Genomic DNA, 17,442 nt, shown 5'->3' with positions numbered 1-17,442 from the left:
GGATTTCCCATTTCCTATTGAATAAAATCCAATCCTTGTTATTAATCAGCAGTGCATATTAAGTGCCCATTTTATGCCAGACATTGGGGATGCAGAGACAAAATTGAACCAGTCCCATACCCTCCAGGAGCTTGCATTATGTTGAGACATCTCTCTACACAGAAGTAAATATACATGAAATGAATATAAGGGAATTTTTTTGATTGGAGGCCCTAAAAGCTGGGGGAGAATGAGAAAATTTTCCCATAGAGGTAGCTGTTGAGTTGAGCTGTGAAAATAAACAGGAATTCCAAGAAGGGGAAGTGAATGCATTCTAGGCAATTGAGGACAGCCTGAGCAAAGGCACAGAGATGAAGGGGGGGGGGGGTCTTCCATAAGGAACAGAGGGCTATTTTGATTGGACTATGCCAAATCTGAAATGACCTCACTTTCCATTCTCAGCCTCATTTCTTTCTGTCCTTTTCATATTATCTCAATCAGGCAGATCTCTTTGTTATCTCTAGAATTTTGAGTTCTGGGTTTATCCCATCTCTTTTTCTTTACTAACTTCATCCCATATGCCTAGAATGTTTTAAGTAATTTATAGACATGCATCTCTTTGAACCATGGCCCAGTTAAATAATGCTCTCTGTTTGTTTGTCTTTTAGGAAAGGAGTTCATTACTGCGAAAATGGTATGATCTGATGATTAAGAATAAGGATGACCTTGCCAAGATAATCACAGCTGAAAATGTGAGTACAATGAGTGGCCTGTCTGATTCCTATAGCTTTTCCCCATCAGTGATTTTTCCTGGCTTGAAGCCTAGTAAATAGCCAAAGGCCAGTGATATATACTCTGAGACCAGGAATATGTATACATACACACATACATGCACATATGTATGTGTATTTTACACATACACACACACACACACACACACATATATATATATCTATATGGTTCAAATAAGGTTTTCTTTATTTCTTATGCTAAAAATATAGGAGAGCAACTTTAAGTAGCAGTAGAACAACTTCTTGTTGACTATGTTGTAGAGAGCTTCCTGTTCAGATATGTATTGAACAGGATGGCCCTGGAATCTCTTCTGTATTCCCTGTCCCTTCTGTGGGTAGGTGTAGGTGTATCCAGGAATTTTTTTGCTAAACAAAGACCTTTAAGCTTCCCTTTAATTTTGTTATTATTGTGCAGTAAGAGATAAGTCCCCAGCATGCTGATTAGTTAGTCAAATATTCTATTGGATCTTTGGTCTCATTGGTTTGGAAGCTCTTTCTAACAAAAAAGATCATGGTCCATCCATGCCTGCTTCTGAGATTCTTGTTCTTGCCTATGTCCAAATTTGATACTGGGGTCCTTATCTTGTTTGGGGTCTGCCTTTCTTTTTGATGACTGGGAGATCAATGAAAATACTTGGACTGGTTCTTTTCCTTTATTTTCGAAGACAAAAATGACATCAAAAATGACATGTTAATGATGAGCTACAGTGTGTCTGATTGGCTGATCAGGCAACAGAAGCTCAGAATGCTCTACCACAGGTCAGGCACATGGTCCATGTGAACACTTGGAGTGTTTACTCCAAATTTACACATCTCACCTTTCCTTTGAGCTGATTCAATTCTGAAGTTTGCTCATAGAGCACAGCACTGGCTTTGAGGGCACACCATTCTGGGCAGTCCCGTACCAGTGTCTCCCATGCTACACAAACAAGTTCAACACTTGACATCTATTGTTCTTGCCCAACTCATCTTTTTTTTTTACTCATACATTTTCTTGAATAGCTGTGAAAATTGAAGATTCATATAACAAATTATACCAATATAGGATCTTGGTATAAAAGTATTATTATCATGATAATAACAATTATTATTATGATAATAATAATTATTATTACTATTAGTTAGCATTTATATAATAGCTACTATGTGTAAGGTATTCTGCTAAGGTATTTTCAGACATTTTATTTAATCCTCCCTAGAGCTCTGCAGAGTAGGTGACTCATAACCAATTAAATATTTGAGACTGATTTTGAACTCAGATCTTCCTGATTCCAAGCCCAGTGCTCTATCTATCATCTAACCTAATGGACATGAACTCATTGTTTATTTCCATCATCTATTGTGATACTGTTTTTAAGACCTATGATAAATTGAGGAATTTCTCTACAGCCCAAAGCTGATCAGTGAACTGGGAAACTGGGATAAACTGACCAAAGTCTTTCAAAATTTGAAGAATACAAAAGCATTTGCAAGCATTTTCTTTATTTGCTTTTTTTGCTTTTTTTAAAATTCTGAACTTAACAATATTAGCCTTTTAGATATTGGAAATATCAAAGATGTGACTTTATGATGTGTAAGAATGGTTTAATCTTTTGTAGAATGATTTAGTACAGGGGTGAGGAACCTTTTTTCTGCCATGGGTCATTTGCATATTTATAATATCATTTCCATGCTATATTTTGTCAAACATTTAATTAATTCATTCCTAAAAAGCTACTGGATTTTTTGAATTTTGAGTCCTGCCTGTGGCCACCTTGGCTATGCATCATCAAGACAAAGACCGGAGGTTCCCCACCCCTGAAAGTCAGAAGGAATCCTTCCTCTGACACCAGCTGTGTGACAGTGGACAAATCATTTTATTAACATTACCATTGTTAATTGGTTAGAGAAAATTGTAAACTTTTAAGTTGTAATTCTTCTCTAGTGGTAGGAGTCCTTCCCACTATCCTGGTGAAACCTCAAGTCATTTAGGGGTGGCTAGGGGGCGCAGTGGAGGGCCAGCTAGGTGGCACAGTGAATAGAGCACTGGCCCTGGAGTCAGTATAACCTGTGTTCAAATCTGACCTCAGACACTTAATAATTACCTAGCCATATGGCCTTGGGCAAGCCACTTAACCCCATTGCCTTGAAAAAATCTAAAAAAAAATAATAATAATTACCTAGCTGTGTGGTATTTAACACTATTGCCTTGCCAAAAAAAAAATAATAATAATAACTAAAAAAAAAAAAAACCTTAAGTCATTTGGTAATAGATGTATCTTTTATAAACTTCTGGTTTAATTTTAGGGGAAGCCTCTAAAGGAAGCCCAAGGAGAAGTTCTTTATTCAGCTCTTTTCTTGGAGTGGTTTTCTGAAGAAGCACGACGCATTTATGGAGACATCATTTATACTCCTGCAAAGGACAGGAGGGGCCTGGTCCTGAAGCAGCCTGTTGGGGTGGCTGCCATCATCACCCCAGTAAGTGGAAGGATTTGCTCAATCTTAAAAGGATCATTTATAGGGAAATGATGAGACTTATCAAATAGTTTATTCGTTCTTCAGTGTGATAAGATGTACAGTCTTCCCTCGATACTCATGGGTTTTACATTCATAGTTTTGGTTATTCACAGGTTAGCCATTGATAAATGGAAGATTTTGGAGATTTGTAGAGTACTTCAGAAAATCACAAATAATATATGTGAATAAGGAAAACTAAAATGTAATTAGTCCATAAATACATACATATGTATATTACTAATTTATTTTTATCATTTACTACCATAAGAACACATAAATAAATTTATTATAAACAGTGAAATTTTGTTAAAAGTTTCAGTATACTAAAGAACTATTTCCATGTACTCTCTTTAAGAATACCTTCTCAGGGGTGGCTAGGTGGTGTAGTGGATAAAGCACCAGCCCTGGAGTCAGGAGTACCTGGGTTCAAATCCGGTCTCAGACACTTAATAATTACCTAGCTGTGTGGTCTTGGGCAAGCCACTTAACCCCATTTGCCTTGCAAAAATCTAAAAAAACAAAACAAAAAAAAAGAATACCTTCTCTTTACTATCCAAACTCAGTCACAGGATTTCTCTCTGCAGTGCTTTTGGTAGAAGGAAATTCATGAAGCAATTGCAATGGTGACTTCAAATATTATATAGCTTATGAGATAATCTCTAGTGCATAGAAACTGCACCTTTTATATGAGTGCAGATGAGTTGTTTTATTTGTTTTGTGTGTTAAATAAATATGATTAGAATTATGAAAACTGAGGTGAAGTGAGGGGGTGAGGCTTGGAGTTATTCATGGTTTTCCACATTCCCAAGGGTCCTGCACCCCAACCCAATAAATGTCAAAGAGTGGCTGCACTCCTCCTAAAATTGCAGAACCTGTTCTTGATTTTCCTGATTCCTTTTTAAATGTACGTGAGTTTGTCACTCAGTACTTTTGTTGTAATATTCCAGTGTGGCAATGATAGGTGAGAATTATTTTTAAAAGAATTAAATGGTTAAGAGTCATGTAGAGATAAATGTTATTGGAATGCAAGGACTTTATTTAGGAAATGGTAACTCATTTCATAATGACATGTCCTATTTGTTATTGAGATTAATAAGTTTCTTTCTTAAACCTAATTTTATTTTTTATTTTTTTAAATTTATTTTTATTAAAGATATTATTTGAGTTTTACAATTTCCCCCCAATCTTACTTCCCTGCCCCCACCCCCACCCCATGGGAAGCAATCTGTCAGTCTTTACTTTGTTTCCATATTGTACCTTGATCCAAATTGAGTGTGATGAGAGAGAAATCATATCCTTAAAGAAGAGACAAGAATTCTAAGAGGTAACAAGATCAGACAATAAGCTATCTGTTAAACCTAATTTTATGTAACACTCCAAACCCTAAAAAGCCATTTTTTAATATGGGTCACATTTTGTAAAATGTTTGCTTAACTCATGGTTATCATCATCATCATCATCAACAACAACAAATACAAAATCTTGTAATCTTTTATACACAAAGCTGGAAGGAACTTCAAAAATCATCTTCATCAGGGGTTTTTAATCCAGGGTTCACAGATCTCCAGGGGGTCCATGATTTTGGATGAGGGAAAAAAACTAACATCTTTATTTTCATTAACCTATAACTGAAATTTTGCATTTACTTTGATTATAAAATTTAAAAAAAATTCTGAGGTCTGTAGACTAAACCAGATCACAAAGGGGTCCATGATCCAAAAAGAAGTAGAATTCCCTGCTCCCCCCAATCTAATCCAACATTTAGCCAGAGCATGAACCCTGCCTATAGTATCCCCATTCAGCCACTGGTTGACATTGACTCATAACTGGAACATTGCTACTCCCTAAACACATTTTTGCACAACCTTGTTTGTGAAATAATTTTCCTTATATGAGGCAAAATCTGTTTCCTTGTAACTGGTTAATTTCTATTTTACCCTCCATGTCCAAGCAAAATAAAAGATTTGGTAGCCTAGAAAGAGCATTGCTCTTGGGGTAGCCACTTTGCTACTAGCTAACTGTGTGACCTTGGACTAGTTAGTGAGTTCCTTTACTACCCTGGTTTCAGATTCCTCAGATAAAATGAGGGACTTGGACAACTTGATCTCCAGACTCCTTCAAGCTCTAATGATGTCCCTTGAAAACATTTGAAGATAGATCTCATGTGCCTCCAAATTCTTTTCTATATCCCCAATTCAGTGAATTTTTGTGATGACATGGTTTCAAATCTTACTACCTTGGTTGCCCTCTTGTAGATGTGCTCCTGCCTATCAATATCCCTTCTAAAATGCACTTTACAGAACTGAACTTAATATTCCTAATGTGATTTGAATGAAAAGGAAGGGAATGGAACTAGCATTTATTCTGTATACCAGATTTTTGTGCCAAGCATTTTACAAATATCTCATTTGACTCTTGTGTTTTCCACTTTATAGTTGAGAAAACTGAGATAAATAGAGGTAAAAATTACTTGCCTTGGGTCTGTCTCTAGGCTCAACCTCTAACTACGGTGTACCCTGGCTGTCTCTATTTACAAATACATGAATAAAATACAATAGAGCTCTCACCTTCCTTTTTCTTCATTCTATAGTTTGAATGTGAATTAACTTGTTTAACTCCCAGGTCATTCTGCTGATATTTATAGAACTTGTAGCCCCTGAAAATGCTTAGACCAGAGGTTCTTAAATCACTTTTGTGTCACAGAAGTCTGATGAATCTTGTGGATCCCTCAAAATGTTTGAAAAATAATTGAAGAAAATGCTAAATTTCAGTTAGAAGTTAATGAAAATAAAGATATCACTTTTTTTCCATCCAAGTTTACAAACACTTTGAAATCTGTTTACCACTGGCACAAATATGTCCAACTCACTGCCTTCAAAGCCCATTTGTGCAAGATTATTACATTTTTAAGTCTGCTCATTGGAAATATGGGTTACTGGTACTCATAAATAAATATTAAATTTGAGGCGGCTAGGTGGCACAGTGGATGGAGCACTGGCCCTGGGTCAGAAGTACACACATACATGGTTTTATTTGTACAGATTTTTTTTTGTTAATTACCAAAGGAAAAAAAAGCCTTCTGGGGAAGCTAGGTAGCAGTGGATAGAGCACCTGCTTTGGAGTCAGGAGTACCTGAGTTCAAATCTGGCCTCAGACACTTAATAATTACTTAGCTGTGTGGCCTTGGGCAAGCCACTTAACCCCATTTTCCTTGCAAAAACCTAAAAAAAAGCCTTCTCAATAGGCTTTGAATCTTAATTATAGAGTGGCCAAGTTTTAGTATTTAGTGGTTAACACATCTAGAAGTCAGTGATGATTATAACTTGTCTTCCAATAGACCAGTTGAGTAACCAGAGCTATCTTGTAATTTCTTTCTTTTTTTCCCTCTTTGTGACCCAAGTGGAATTTTCCCAGTGCTATGATTACCCGAAAGGTCGGAGCAGCTTTAGCAGCTGGTTGCACAGTGGTGGTTAAACCTGCAGAAGATACCCCTCTTTCTGCCCTGGCCCTTGGTGAGGTAAGTTTCTTCATATATTCATTCATATAAGATTATAAACTCAAAATCAGAAAGGACCTTAATAAACCAACTAGTCCAGCCCATTAATTCAGTCATCGAGCATTCATTAAAAGCTTACAATATATTAGGTACTAGACTAACTGTTATTAATAATAATAATAGTTGTCCTTCATATTCAAAGGAAACCATGCCAACCAAATTAATGGTGGCATGATGTGCACATTATGTTTATTATAGTGAGACATCCTTCTCACTTGCCTTTTCCAGAACCATTTCACCCTGTGACCTGATTTGATAGGAAACACGGATGAATGATGCAAGAATCTCTTGGCCTTTGGATTTATGATACAAAGAAAGGCAAGAAACAATTCCTGCTCTCAATAAGGTTACATTAATAGGGAATGCAATATATAAATAACCAGGCAAATGAGAGTTTTATAAATACAGAAGATGGAAGGTAATCTAAAAGAGGAAAGTACCAATAAGAGAATCCTTTTGCAGAAGTAGGATTTGTGCTGAATGTTGAAAGAAACCAAGGAAGCTGAGGCTTAGGTGAAGGTGTGGAATATTTCTAGGTATGAAGGACACATGCACTTCAAGGAACAAGAAGCAGGTCAAGTCACTGGATGGTGAGATGCATGGAGAGGAATAAAGTCTGAAAAAACGGGAAAAGAATGAAAGGGTCAAGTTATAAAAGGCTTTACATGCCAAATGTGGAACTTCCTTTGAACCTGGAGCTCATTGGGTAAGGAGTTGACACAGACCTTCAATTAAGAAATCTGTTGCAATAGTACTGGCAAAAGGTGATGAGGGCTTGTACTAAAGGAGTTGCCAAGGGTGGATGGCTGTCTCAAAGAATTTAGCTGAGAAAGAGAGCAGTGATATATAGGATGATAACTAGAGGAGATGGTAGGATTAAGTGAAGAATTTTTTTTAAGATTGAGAAGATCTAGATTTATTTATAAACAGCAGAAAAGGAGCTGGAAGTTAGGCACTGACGTATTCATGTATTTGTGTATAAAGATAACCTTTGAAAACAAGAGAAAAGGGCCAGCTAGGTGGCACAGTGGATAAAGCACCGGCCCTGGAGTCAGGAGTACCTGGGTTCAAATCCGGCCTCAGACAACTTAATAACTACCTAGCTGTGTGGCCTTGGGCAAGCCACTTAACTCCATTGCCTTGCAAAAAGCTAAAAAAAAAAATCCCACAAAAACAAGAGAAAGCAGGTATGTGGAGAAAATCTAGAAAATCAGGGAGGGAATTGCATCAGGGCTATGGCCTTGACAAAGAGAGCAGTTACCTCTCTGAGAATGGAAGGAGGAGATAGGAAATATGTGGGAATCCTATGAGATGAGGAGGAAATAAAAGGGAATTTTTGGCATATTTTCTTAATTTTTTTCAATATAGTATGAGGCAAGGTCTTCAGATGAAAGGAAGATTGGGGGTGTGTGCTGTAAGAAACTTGAGGAGAGATGACAAGATTTAGATCAACCACTCTCAGATAACCAACATCATTAGCTTCTGTAAGTTGTAAATGAAGATACTGTAGATCAGAGTTAATTGTGACTTTCCCAAGTTCACATGACTAAAAATGGTGATTTAGGGATTCAAACCTAGGACCACTGACTGCAACCCAGATTCCACTGTGCCATAATTGGACATAAATGAGTATTTGTAAAGGGGTGAGGAGAAGCACCTTTTTTTGATTTACATTCCCCCCTAGAAAAGTTGTTCATTTTCACTTGCATTTAAGTCTGATGGTTTTCTCTTAACTAAACATACATTAGGATTTTTTCCCATTCCCGTCAGGGACCATATATACCCAAGTAACTCCTTTGGGGCTTTTTTAATTGAACAAATTCTGGAAAGTTATTTCAAAAGTATCTCTTTCACATCTATTATTTGTATCAGATCTTTTTTATAAGGGAATATCAAGAGCTCCAATGTCACTGTTTTACTTCTCCATGTATGACTTTTACCCTCTACAGTAACCTCCTTTCTGCTATTGACTTTGTTTGCACTGCCCTCTAATGTCAATGAAGCCATCATCCTCAAAAAACATAAGCATTCAAGAGCATCGTTCAGAATAGCAATTTTAGAGAAATTTTTTTGTTTCTTTTTTGAAATTTATTTTCAATTCATGAAACAAAGCAAGCATTTTCATAATTTAGTGCCAAAAAATTTCTTCTAGGAATTCTGAGATAAGCTTCTACCTTCCAAGAGTTTCTATCAAAGTGTAACTTCTTTCTGAAACCAATGCTCCATTTATTTATAACTCTTTAGAGTACAGACTCCCTTGTCTCCCTTTACTTTCACTTAATTGTTGGACTCAAAGCTACTTTACCTTCTGCCTTTTGACTTACTATTTTGCTCTATTTTAGCTTGCAAACCAAGCAGGAATTCCTGGAGGGGTCTATAATGTGGTTCCCTGCTCTCGTCAGAAGGCCAAGGAGGTTGGGGAAGCTCTTTGCACTGATCCTTTGGTATCCAAAATTTCTTTTACTGGCTCAACAGCAACAGGAAAGGTATGTGAAAGTTTATTTTAAGAGGTCTTATGAAATATAAAATGTTATTTTGTAAAGGAAATTGTCTGTAAGGCTTGACCACCAGAATGAGTTTTCAAGAGTAGAAGACCAAGAGTGTGCTCTTACCTCCCATAGAAAATTTAAGCTCCTCCACTGACCAAAGGGCCAATCTCCTGGTATTCTCTAGCTTAAACTAGTCTTAACCTTGGGGAAAGAATTTAAATAACAAGATAATTTGTTTAAAAGTGACCTAAAAGGGGAAAGTGATTAAGATAAAATCAAGAGAAAAAAAATCCAGGAAAGGCTTTCTGGAAAATAGAGGTGCTTCTGGAGGTGAAAATATAGCTTGGACATCATGGAGGTCCTGGGAACAACCAGAAATAAGTGTCTTGACATTCCTAGATCTAATGCCCTTTGCCTAACAACATAAAATGAGTACTCCTTTGCCTTCTAGGCCTGTCCCATCCATTTCTCTTCCCAGTTCATCCTTGCTACCTCCTGAATTCCATGACTGCATTTTCAGAGTCTGATAGTGGCCTTCATCTCAATGTGTGTTCATGGTTGGTTCTCCACTATACCTGCAGATTCTACTGCACTATGCTGCTGATTCTGTGAAGAGAGTCTCCATGGAGCTAGGGGGGCATGCCCCATTTATTGTATTTGACAGTGCCAATGTGGACCAAGCTGTGGCAGGGGCCCTGGCTTCCAAATTCAGAAATTCTGGTCAGGTGAGTGTTCTAGAATATTTCTAGCATTTATGTTTGAAGGCCCTGTCCCTGCCTTGAATATAATTTTGAGAATACATTGATTTTTTTTCCTCCTTCTATTTCTACCTCATCCTTTGGTTTACTCCCCCTTGATATCTTTTCTTGGTTAAACTCCCACTCTAATATTAGTTGATCAGTTGGATTACTGCTTTATAATTATTGGCTATGGAGAAAGCACTGGCATTATAACTATTGGCTATGGATGAAAAAATACTGTGTTTTTCCAGTTCTTTGTGCCCAGAGGCAGGATGGAATAAGAGGCAGAGAGCCAACCTCAAAGTCATGAAGACTGGGATCAGGTCTTTCCTGTCACACATCCTGACAGTGTAACCCTGGACATGACCTCAGAATGATAATCTGGTTAAGCCTCTGCACCCTTTTTCCCACACCATGTTTTTTCATTGTATTAATTAAAATATACAAGATTGCAAAAAACCAATCATATTGAAAAGTAGTTACCAAATATCTTTCAGAAACAGGTTGATGAACCTTCAAATGAGGCAATTTTCTAAGACCATAAATTGCAGAGAAAGTGCTGCCTTGCATTAGATGACAGTTCCATTTAGAAGTTCCTTAGAGGGGCGGCTAGGTGGTGTAGCAGATAAAACACTGGCCTTGGAGTCAGGAGTACCTGGGTTCAAATCCGGTCTCAGACACTTCATAATTACCTAGCTATGTGGCCTTGGGCAAGCCACTTAACCCCATTTGCCTTGCAAAAAAAAAAAAAAGTTCCTTAGAGAGGTGAAACCAAACATCTGACCTTGTCCCTATCTCTGCCTTTACCTAGTAGAGCTTGGAGAGAAACTTGGCTTTCCCTCTTTAGCCTTTCTGGTCCTTCACAATCTGGCTCTGAACTACTACAATCTTAAGATCTTTAGTCTCAAAAAAAAAAAGATCTTTAGTCTCAGGAGAAAAAAGAAACTGGGACTCAAGCATTTAAAACTATACTCCCTCAATGCCTCAGTCTTGGACTTTAGTGGTTAGAACCATCATTGCAGGCACCCAAGGACCTTTCAAGCCGTTGAGTCAAGCCCCCCCCCCCCCATTTTACAATTAAGAAACCTAATAAATTATTTGCCCAGGGTCAAACAGCTAATGAGTGTCTGAAGTGAGATTTAAACTCAGATCTTCCTGACTGATGTCTCAATGAATAGAGTGCCAAAATGGAGTCAGGAAGACTCATATTTCTGAGTTCAAATCCAATCTCAGACCCTTATTAGCTGTGACTTGGGCAAGTCACTTAACACAGTTTGTCTCAGTTTCTTTATCTGTAGAATGAGCTAGCGAAGGAAATGGCCACTTCAATATCTTTGCCAAGAAAATCCCAAATGGGATCACAAAGAGTTGGCCGGGGGTGGGGTGGGGGTGGAGCCAAGATGGCAGCATGAAGGCAGGAATTCCTGGAAACTTGTTCCCCCCCCCAAAACTCCAAAAGCCATCAAATTATGACTCTAGCCAGAATTTAGAGGGGCAAAACTGACAGAAAGACTAAGTGATACAATTTCCCAGTCCAAGGCAACTAAGAATTTCTGAGGGAAAGGTCTGTTTCACCCAGGCCAGGGGTTGGAAAAAGCCGCTGCTAATGCAGCTGCAGTGCAGCACAGCCAGGTCGGGTACCTAGATCCCTGGGGATGCCTGGGGTCTGTGGCAGAGGAGGTGGTTTCTAGCCTCCTGGCCCAGGGATCCCCAGGAACAGCTTAAAGAGGTGGTGAGAGAAATCTGCTGTACCAGAATGAGTGCGGAGTTGGCACTGGCCTCAGAGCAGCCCTGTGGTGAGAACCTGCAGTGGGAATCAGGGAAGCCAGCCTGTACCTCCAGAGTGCAGCCCACAGATGGTAAGGGGGGTCGGGGAGAATGCAGAGGTCTCTCTGCTCTCCCTGGGGCAGGACTTAGCTGTTTGCCCACACTCAGATCCAAGTTGCAATCACAGTCAAGCAGGGACCATCCTCACAGCTCCAGGGCAGAGGGGAGGGCCTGAACACAGGCAAGAGAGCAGTCAGAGAGTCTCTCATAAGACCTTGGAAGAATGAAGGTCCCTGTGGGTTGTCACCAAAATTCCCCAAAGCATTGGAAGTGCAGTAAGTCAGTCATAGGCTGAGGAAATGAGCAAACAAAAGAAGAATCTGACCATAGAAAATTACTTTGTTCTCATGGAAGATTTAGAAGATGAGAAAATCAAAGCTTCTTTTTCCAAAACCTCCAAGAGAAATAGAAAATGGGCTCAGGCCATGGGTGAGCTCAAAAAAGACTTTGAAAAGCAATTAGGAAGTAGAGAAAAAATTAGGGAGGAGAAATGAGAGAGATGCAAATAAATCATGAAAACCAAATCAGCAGATTGGTGAAAGAAATACAAAACATACTGAAGAAAATAATATGTTAAAAACCAGTTTAGGAGTAGGGGCAGCTAGGTGGTGCAGTGGATAAAGCACCGGCCCTGGAGTCAGGAGTACCTGGGCTCAAATCTGGTCTCAGACACTTAATAATTACCTAGCTGTGTGACCTTGGGGAAGCCACTTAACCCCATTTGCCTTACAAAAAAAACCAACAAAAAAAAAACATTAGGCCAAATGGAAAAAAGCAACACAAAAGGCAAATAAGGAGAAGAATGCCTTTAAAAAGGCAGAATTAGCCAGCTGTAAAAGGAGATAAAAAAGCTCTGAAAAAAATAACTCCTTCAGATGCAGAATGGAACTAAAGGAAGCCGATGACTTTTGTGAGAACCCAGGAAGAAATAAAACTATTTCCAAAAAAAATCAAAAATTAGAAGAAAATGTGAAATATCTCATTGGAAAAACAATCAACCTCAAAAACAGATCCAGGAGAGATAATTAAAAATTATTGGACTACCTGAAAGTCACAACCAGGAAAAGAGCCTAGACTTCATTTTTTAAGAAACAATAAAGCAAAATTGCCCTGAGATCCTAGAAGCAGAGGGTAAAATAGAAATTGAGGGAATTCACTGATCACATCCTGAAAGAGATCCCAAAAGAAAAACTTCCATGAATATTATAGCCAAATGCCAAAACTCCCAAGTCAAAGAGAAAATACTAAAAGCTGCAAGAAACAAACAATTCAACTACTGTGGCTCTATAGTCAGGATTATACAGGATCTGGCAGCATCTACATTAAGAATTCATAGGGCTCCAAATATGATATTCTGGAATGCAAAAAGATCTTGGTTTACAACTGAGAATAAACTACCCAACAAAACTGAACATCCTCTTTCAGGGGAAAAGATGGATTGTCAATGAAACAGGGCACTTTCAGACTTTCCTATCAAGATGACCAGAGCTGAACTGAAAGTTTGATCTCCAAGTACAGGACTCTCGTGAACCATAGAAGGGGGTGGAAGAGAAGGACTAACTATGAGGAACTTTAATGATATTGAACTGTTTGTATTCCTGCATGGGAAGAAGATATTGATAACTCATATGAACTTTCTCATTTAGAATAGCTGTTATGGGGCGGCTAGGTGGCGCAGTGGATAAAGCACCGGCCCTGGAGTCAGGAGTACCTGGGCTCAAATGCGGCCTCAGACACTTAATAATTACCTAGCTGTGTGACCTTGGGCAAGCCACTTAACCCCATTTGCCTTGCAAAAACCTAAGAAAATGTGGAAATTGAAAGTTTATAAAAAAAAGATGAATGTTAAAAAAAATTAGTGTAATGTAGAAGAGCTGTTAGAAAGAGTGTATATATATATATATATATATATACACACACACACACACACACACACACACACACACAGAGAGACAGAGAGACAAGGCACAGGAAGGAGCTAAATATAATGGTATAATTTAGTAAAAAAGATGTAGTCAGTGGTGTTGAAGGAAAGTATTGGGAGGAAGAGAAGGGAGAGGAAGAAGGGGCTAAGAAATTTCACATAAGAGTCAAGAAAAAGCTTTTTCAATAGAGTGGCTTCATTCTCATCAGAAATGGCTCAGAGAGGAAATAACATACACACTTAATAGTCTATAGAAATCTATCTTACGGGGGCAGCTAGATGGCACAGTGGATAGAGAACTGGCCCTGGAATCAGGAGGACCTGAGTTCAAATCCTGTCTCAGACACTTAACAATTAGCTAGCTGTGTGGCCTTGGGCAAGCCACTTAACCCCATTGCCCTGGAAAAACTGAAAAAAACAAAACAAAACTATCTTACCCTAGAGAAAAATGAGGAAAAGGGGATAGGATAAAGGGAAATGGGTGGAGGAAATGGGGGGAAAATAGGTGATAGAAGAGAACGTACTCAGATACAACACTTTTGAACAGGGTGAAAGGAGAGAGAGAGAATAGAATAAATGAGAGTGGGAAGGAATAGAGTGGAGGGAAATACAGCCAGTAATAGCAACTTTGGGAAAAATAGTGAAGCAACTTTTCTGGTGGACTTACAATAAAGAAGGCAATTCATCCCCGAGAGAGAGCCTTTGGAATCTGAACATAGACTAAAGTACATTTTTTTCTCTCTATCACTATTATTGAGGTTTCTCATCTTTTTTTGAGGGGGGAGGTTTACTCTCACAACAAGAGTATTGTGATAATATAAACTAAATAAACAAAAAAAACCCCAAAAGAATTGGCCTGAAAGAACTCAACAACAGAAGTCCCTTTCAGTCCTAAATATATGTTCCAGTGTCTTGATAGTTAAATCATAACTGTTTAATTTCATCTCATCTTTTTATTTAATTAGTTTTGTAATTTTAGTTTTTATTTAGCTTTTTATTGTAATTAGTTTTATACCCAACAATCTTTAGACTCATTTTTCAAAACCATGCAAATAGTTCAAATATATTGACTTGGGTATTCACAACTTAACCTGTTAGCAAGGCATGTTTGGAAAGCAGTGTGGTTCAGCAAAAATGGCTCTGAATTTGGAATTCAAGGACCCAAGTAGATAAAGTACCAGAGTCTGGAGTCAGGAAGACCTGAATTCAAATCCTGCCTCAGAAACTTACTAGATAAGTGACCCTTATGGCCTCAGTTCCTCATCTCTAAAATGTCCTAGAAAAGGAAATGCAAATCATTGCAGTATCTTTCTCAAGAAAACCCCAAGGGGTAGCTAGGTGGCACAGTAGATAGAACCCTGGCCCTGGAGTCAGGAGAACCTCAGTTCAAATCTGACCTTAGACACTTAATAATTATCTACCTGTGTGTGACCTTGGACAAGTCACTTAACCATTGCCTTACCAAAAAGAAAAAGAAAATCCCAAATGGGGTTACAAAGAGTCAGATGACTGAAGAGCAACAAAGTGGAAAATTAATTGACTGTAGTATCCAAAAGTACTGAATGGCGAATTACTGAAACTTTTCAGGGCAGGCTCATTGTACAGAGACCTGGGCCTGAAGATACTGTGACTCTGAGCAAGTCACTTAACTCCTATTTGCATCAGTTTCTCATCTTTACAATGGGGATACACTGGAGAATGAAATGATGAACTCCTCCAATATCTTTGCTGAGAAAACCCCACAGACATAGATTGTAAGGACCAGGAAGAGTCAGATATGCCTGAATGACTACAACTATCTCAAGTAGCTTTTGACATAGGCTCTCAGGTAGTTAGTTGGTTCCTTTGTGATATTGCCAGCTGAAGAAGGAATGAGCATAGAACAATTCTGACTCATTTACTTATCACCCCATGTTCCTGCTTCCTCAGCCTTCTCACCTCTTGATATTTATTCTCAGCTCTCCTTGTTTGTCTTGGAGCAAGCTGGCCCATTTTGCATTTTAGTTTGTGGTAAATAAAGAGAAATTGAGACTGAGAAAGAATTCATTTGTACCCCTTGTTTTGTTTTCAGGTTAAAGAAGGCATGCAATGTCACCTAAGACTCCAATATTTTTTACTTGTAATCCTAAGAGTGGGATGGAAAATAAACTACACTTGAATATTCTAATGATACCTCTGATCCCTGTCAGGGAATATTAACTTATCTCAACAGCTTTGGACCCTTCTCATGTCTAATCACTTTTATATTTAGACTTGTGTTTGCTCGAATCGTTTCTTGGTCCAAAAGGGGATCCATGATTCCTTTGTGAAGAAGTTCGCTGAAGCCATTAAGAGAGAACTGCGTGTAGGTCATGGATTTGAGGAGAGAACCACCCAAGGCCCATTAATTAATGAAAAAGCAGTGGAAAAGGTAAGTGACTTTATTAAAGCTTAGCCTCTGTTTTCACCGCTCAGCCAAGTTAGCAAAATCTGCTGTGGAAGAAGTCGGTCAAAAACCATGTATTTAGCTTTTACTGTTCCATGTACTACCTAATGACTAGAGAGATACAAAGGGGATGGGGTGGGGGGAACCAAATGAACAAAAACAGTTCATGCTTGAGGAGCTTTTTGTAAAGGGGGAGACAACATAACCATAAATGGTTGCATTCATGTGCTTGCTGCGGATAGTTGGCTCAGTGAATAGACTCATATTCCAGAGTTCAAATCTAGCTGCAGACAGTAACTAGCAATGTTATCCCAGGCAAATCATGGAACCCTATTTGCCTCAGTTTCCTCATCTGTAAAAGGAGCTAGAGAAAAAAATGGCAAACCCCCTTCAATATCTTTGTCAAGAAAATCCCAAATGGGATCACAAAGAGTCAGACACAACTGAAACAAGTGAAAAACATTCAATAAGTAATCCTACAGGGGGGAATAAGCACATAGAAGTGAGGAGAATCCAGAAAGGGCTCATGTAAAATGTGGATCTTGAGATGAATCTTGAAGAAAGCATGGAATTTAAAAGCAAACAAACAAAAAGGAAAGGTAGAACCTTCCAAGCATCTCTTCAGTTCTGAGACATCAAGAGCATAAGCTTTCATCTATTTCATGAGTTAAACCATATATCACGTGGAAGATTGATTATGAGACTGTAGTTAGGAAATCTAGATTTTCTTTCTAAATCTTTACCATAATTCCCCTGGAGGCCCTGTAACCGCCTTCCTTTCTGCACCTCCCTTTTTCTACCTATAAAATGGAAATACTACTGTAGTCTCCAGTCCTCCCTCCCTCTAGGGCTTATGAAGAAATACTGTTAATAAGGCTCATTGAACATCTTAAAGGATTGAGAACATGTTTGTATGCTGGCTGAAACATGGGGTTTGGCCTCTTATTTTTCTCTCTTGCCATCATTTGTTCTTCAAGCCATCCTTTTTAGCACTCCCCAAAATTCATTGAAGTCTTTCAATTTCCAGCAGGGGGGGATAGAATCCTAGGTGCTTAGATCTGGATTTAGAGATGGAGGCAGAGAAATTCTTGGTGATTTAAATTTAAATGTCACATTTTTGGGTGATCACAACAGGGAAGGTTTTCCCTATACTTTCTTTGCTGTTTATTAGTGTCCCTTGAGGAATTTCTTGGCCAGCCTAAGAATACAATATAT

The 17,442-nt window shown here is 38.4% G+C and overlaps 1 protein-coding gene across 1 annotated transcript in view; it reads left to right on the top strand.

Moving 5' to 3' along the window:
• ALDH5A1 (aldehyde dehydrogenase 5 family member A1) overlaps positions 1-17,442 on the top strand; it is a 50,228-nt gene that overhangs the window by 13,860 nt on the left and 18,926 nt on the right. Inside the window, exons 2-7 of the mRNA XM_074205920.1 lie at positions 648-731; positions 3,057-3,227; positions 6,667-6,783; positions 9,165-9,308; positions 9,893-10,036; positions 16,054-16,212. Coding sequence (XP_074062021.1) covers positions 648-731; positions 3,057-3,227; positions 6,667-6,783; positions 9,165-9,308; positions 9,893-10,036; positions 16,054-16,212 — 819 coding nt within the window. The remainder of the gene's footprint in view (positions 1-647; positions 732-3,056; positions 3,228-6,666; positions 6,784-9,164; positions 9,309-9,892; positions 10,037-16,053; positions 16,213-17,442) is intronic.

Source organism: Macrotis lagotis, chromosome X (genome assembly GCF_037893015.1).
Source record: "Macrotis lagotis isolate mMagLag1 chromosome X, bilby.v1.9.chrom.fasta, whole genome shotgun sequence".
NCBI classification, from domain to species: Eukaryota; Metazoa; Chordata; class Mammalia; order Peramelemorphia; family Peramelidae; genus Macrotis; species Macrotis lagotis.
This window is presented reverse-complemented; position numbering and strand designations above follow the sequence as displayed.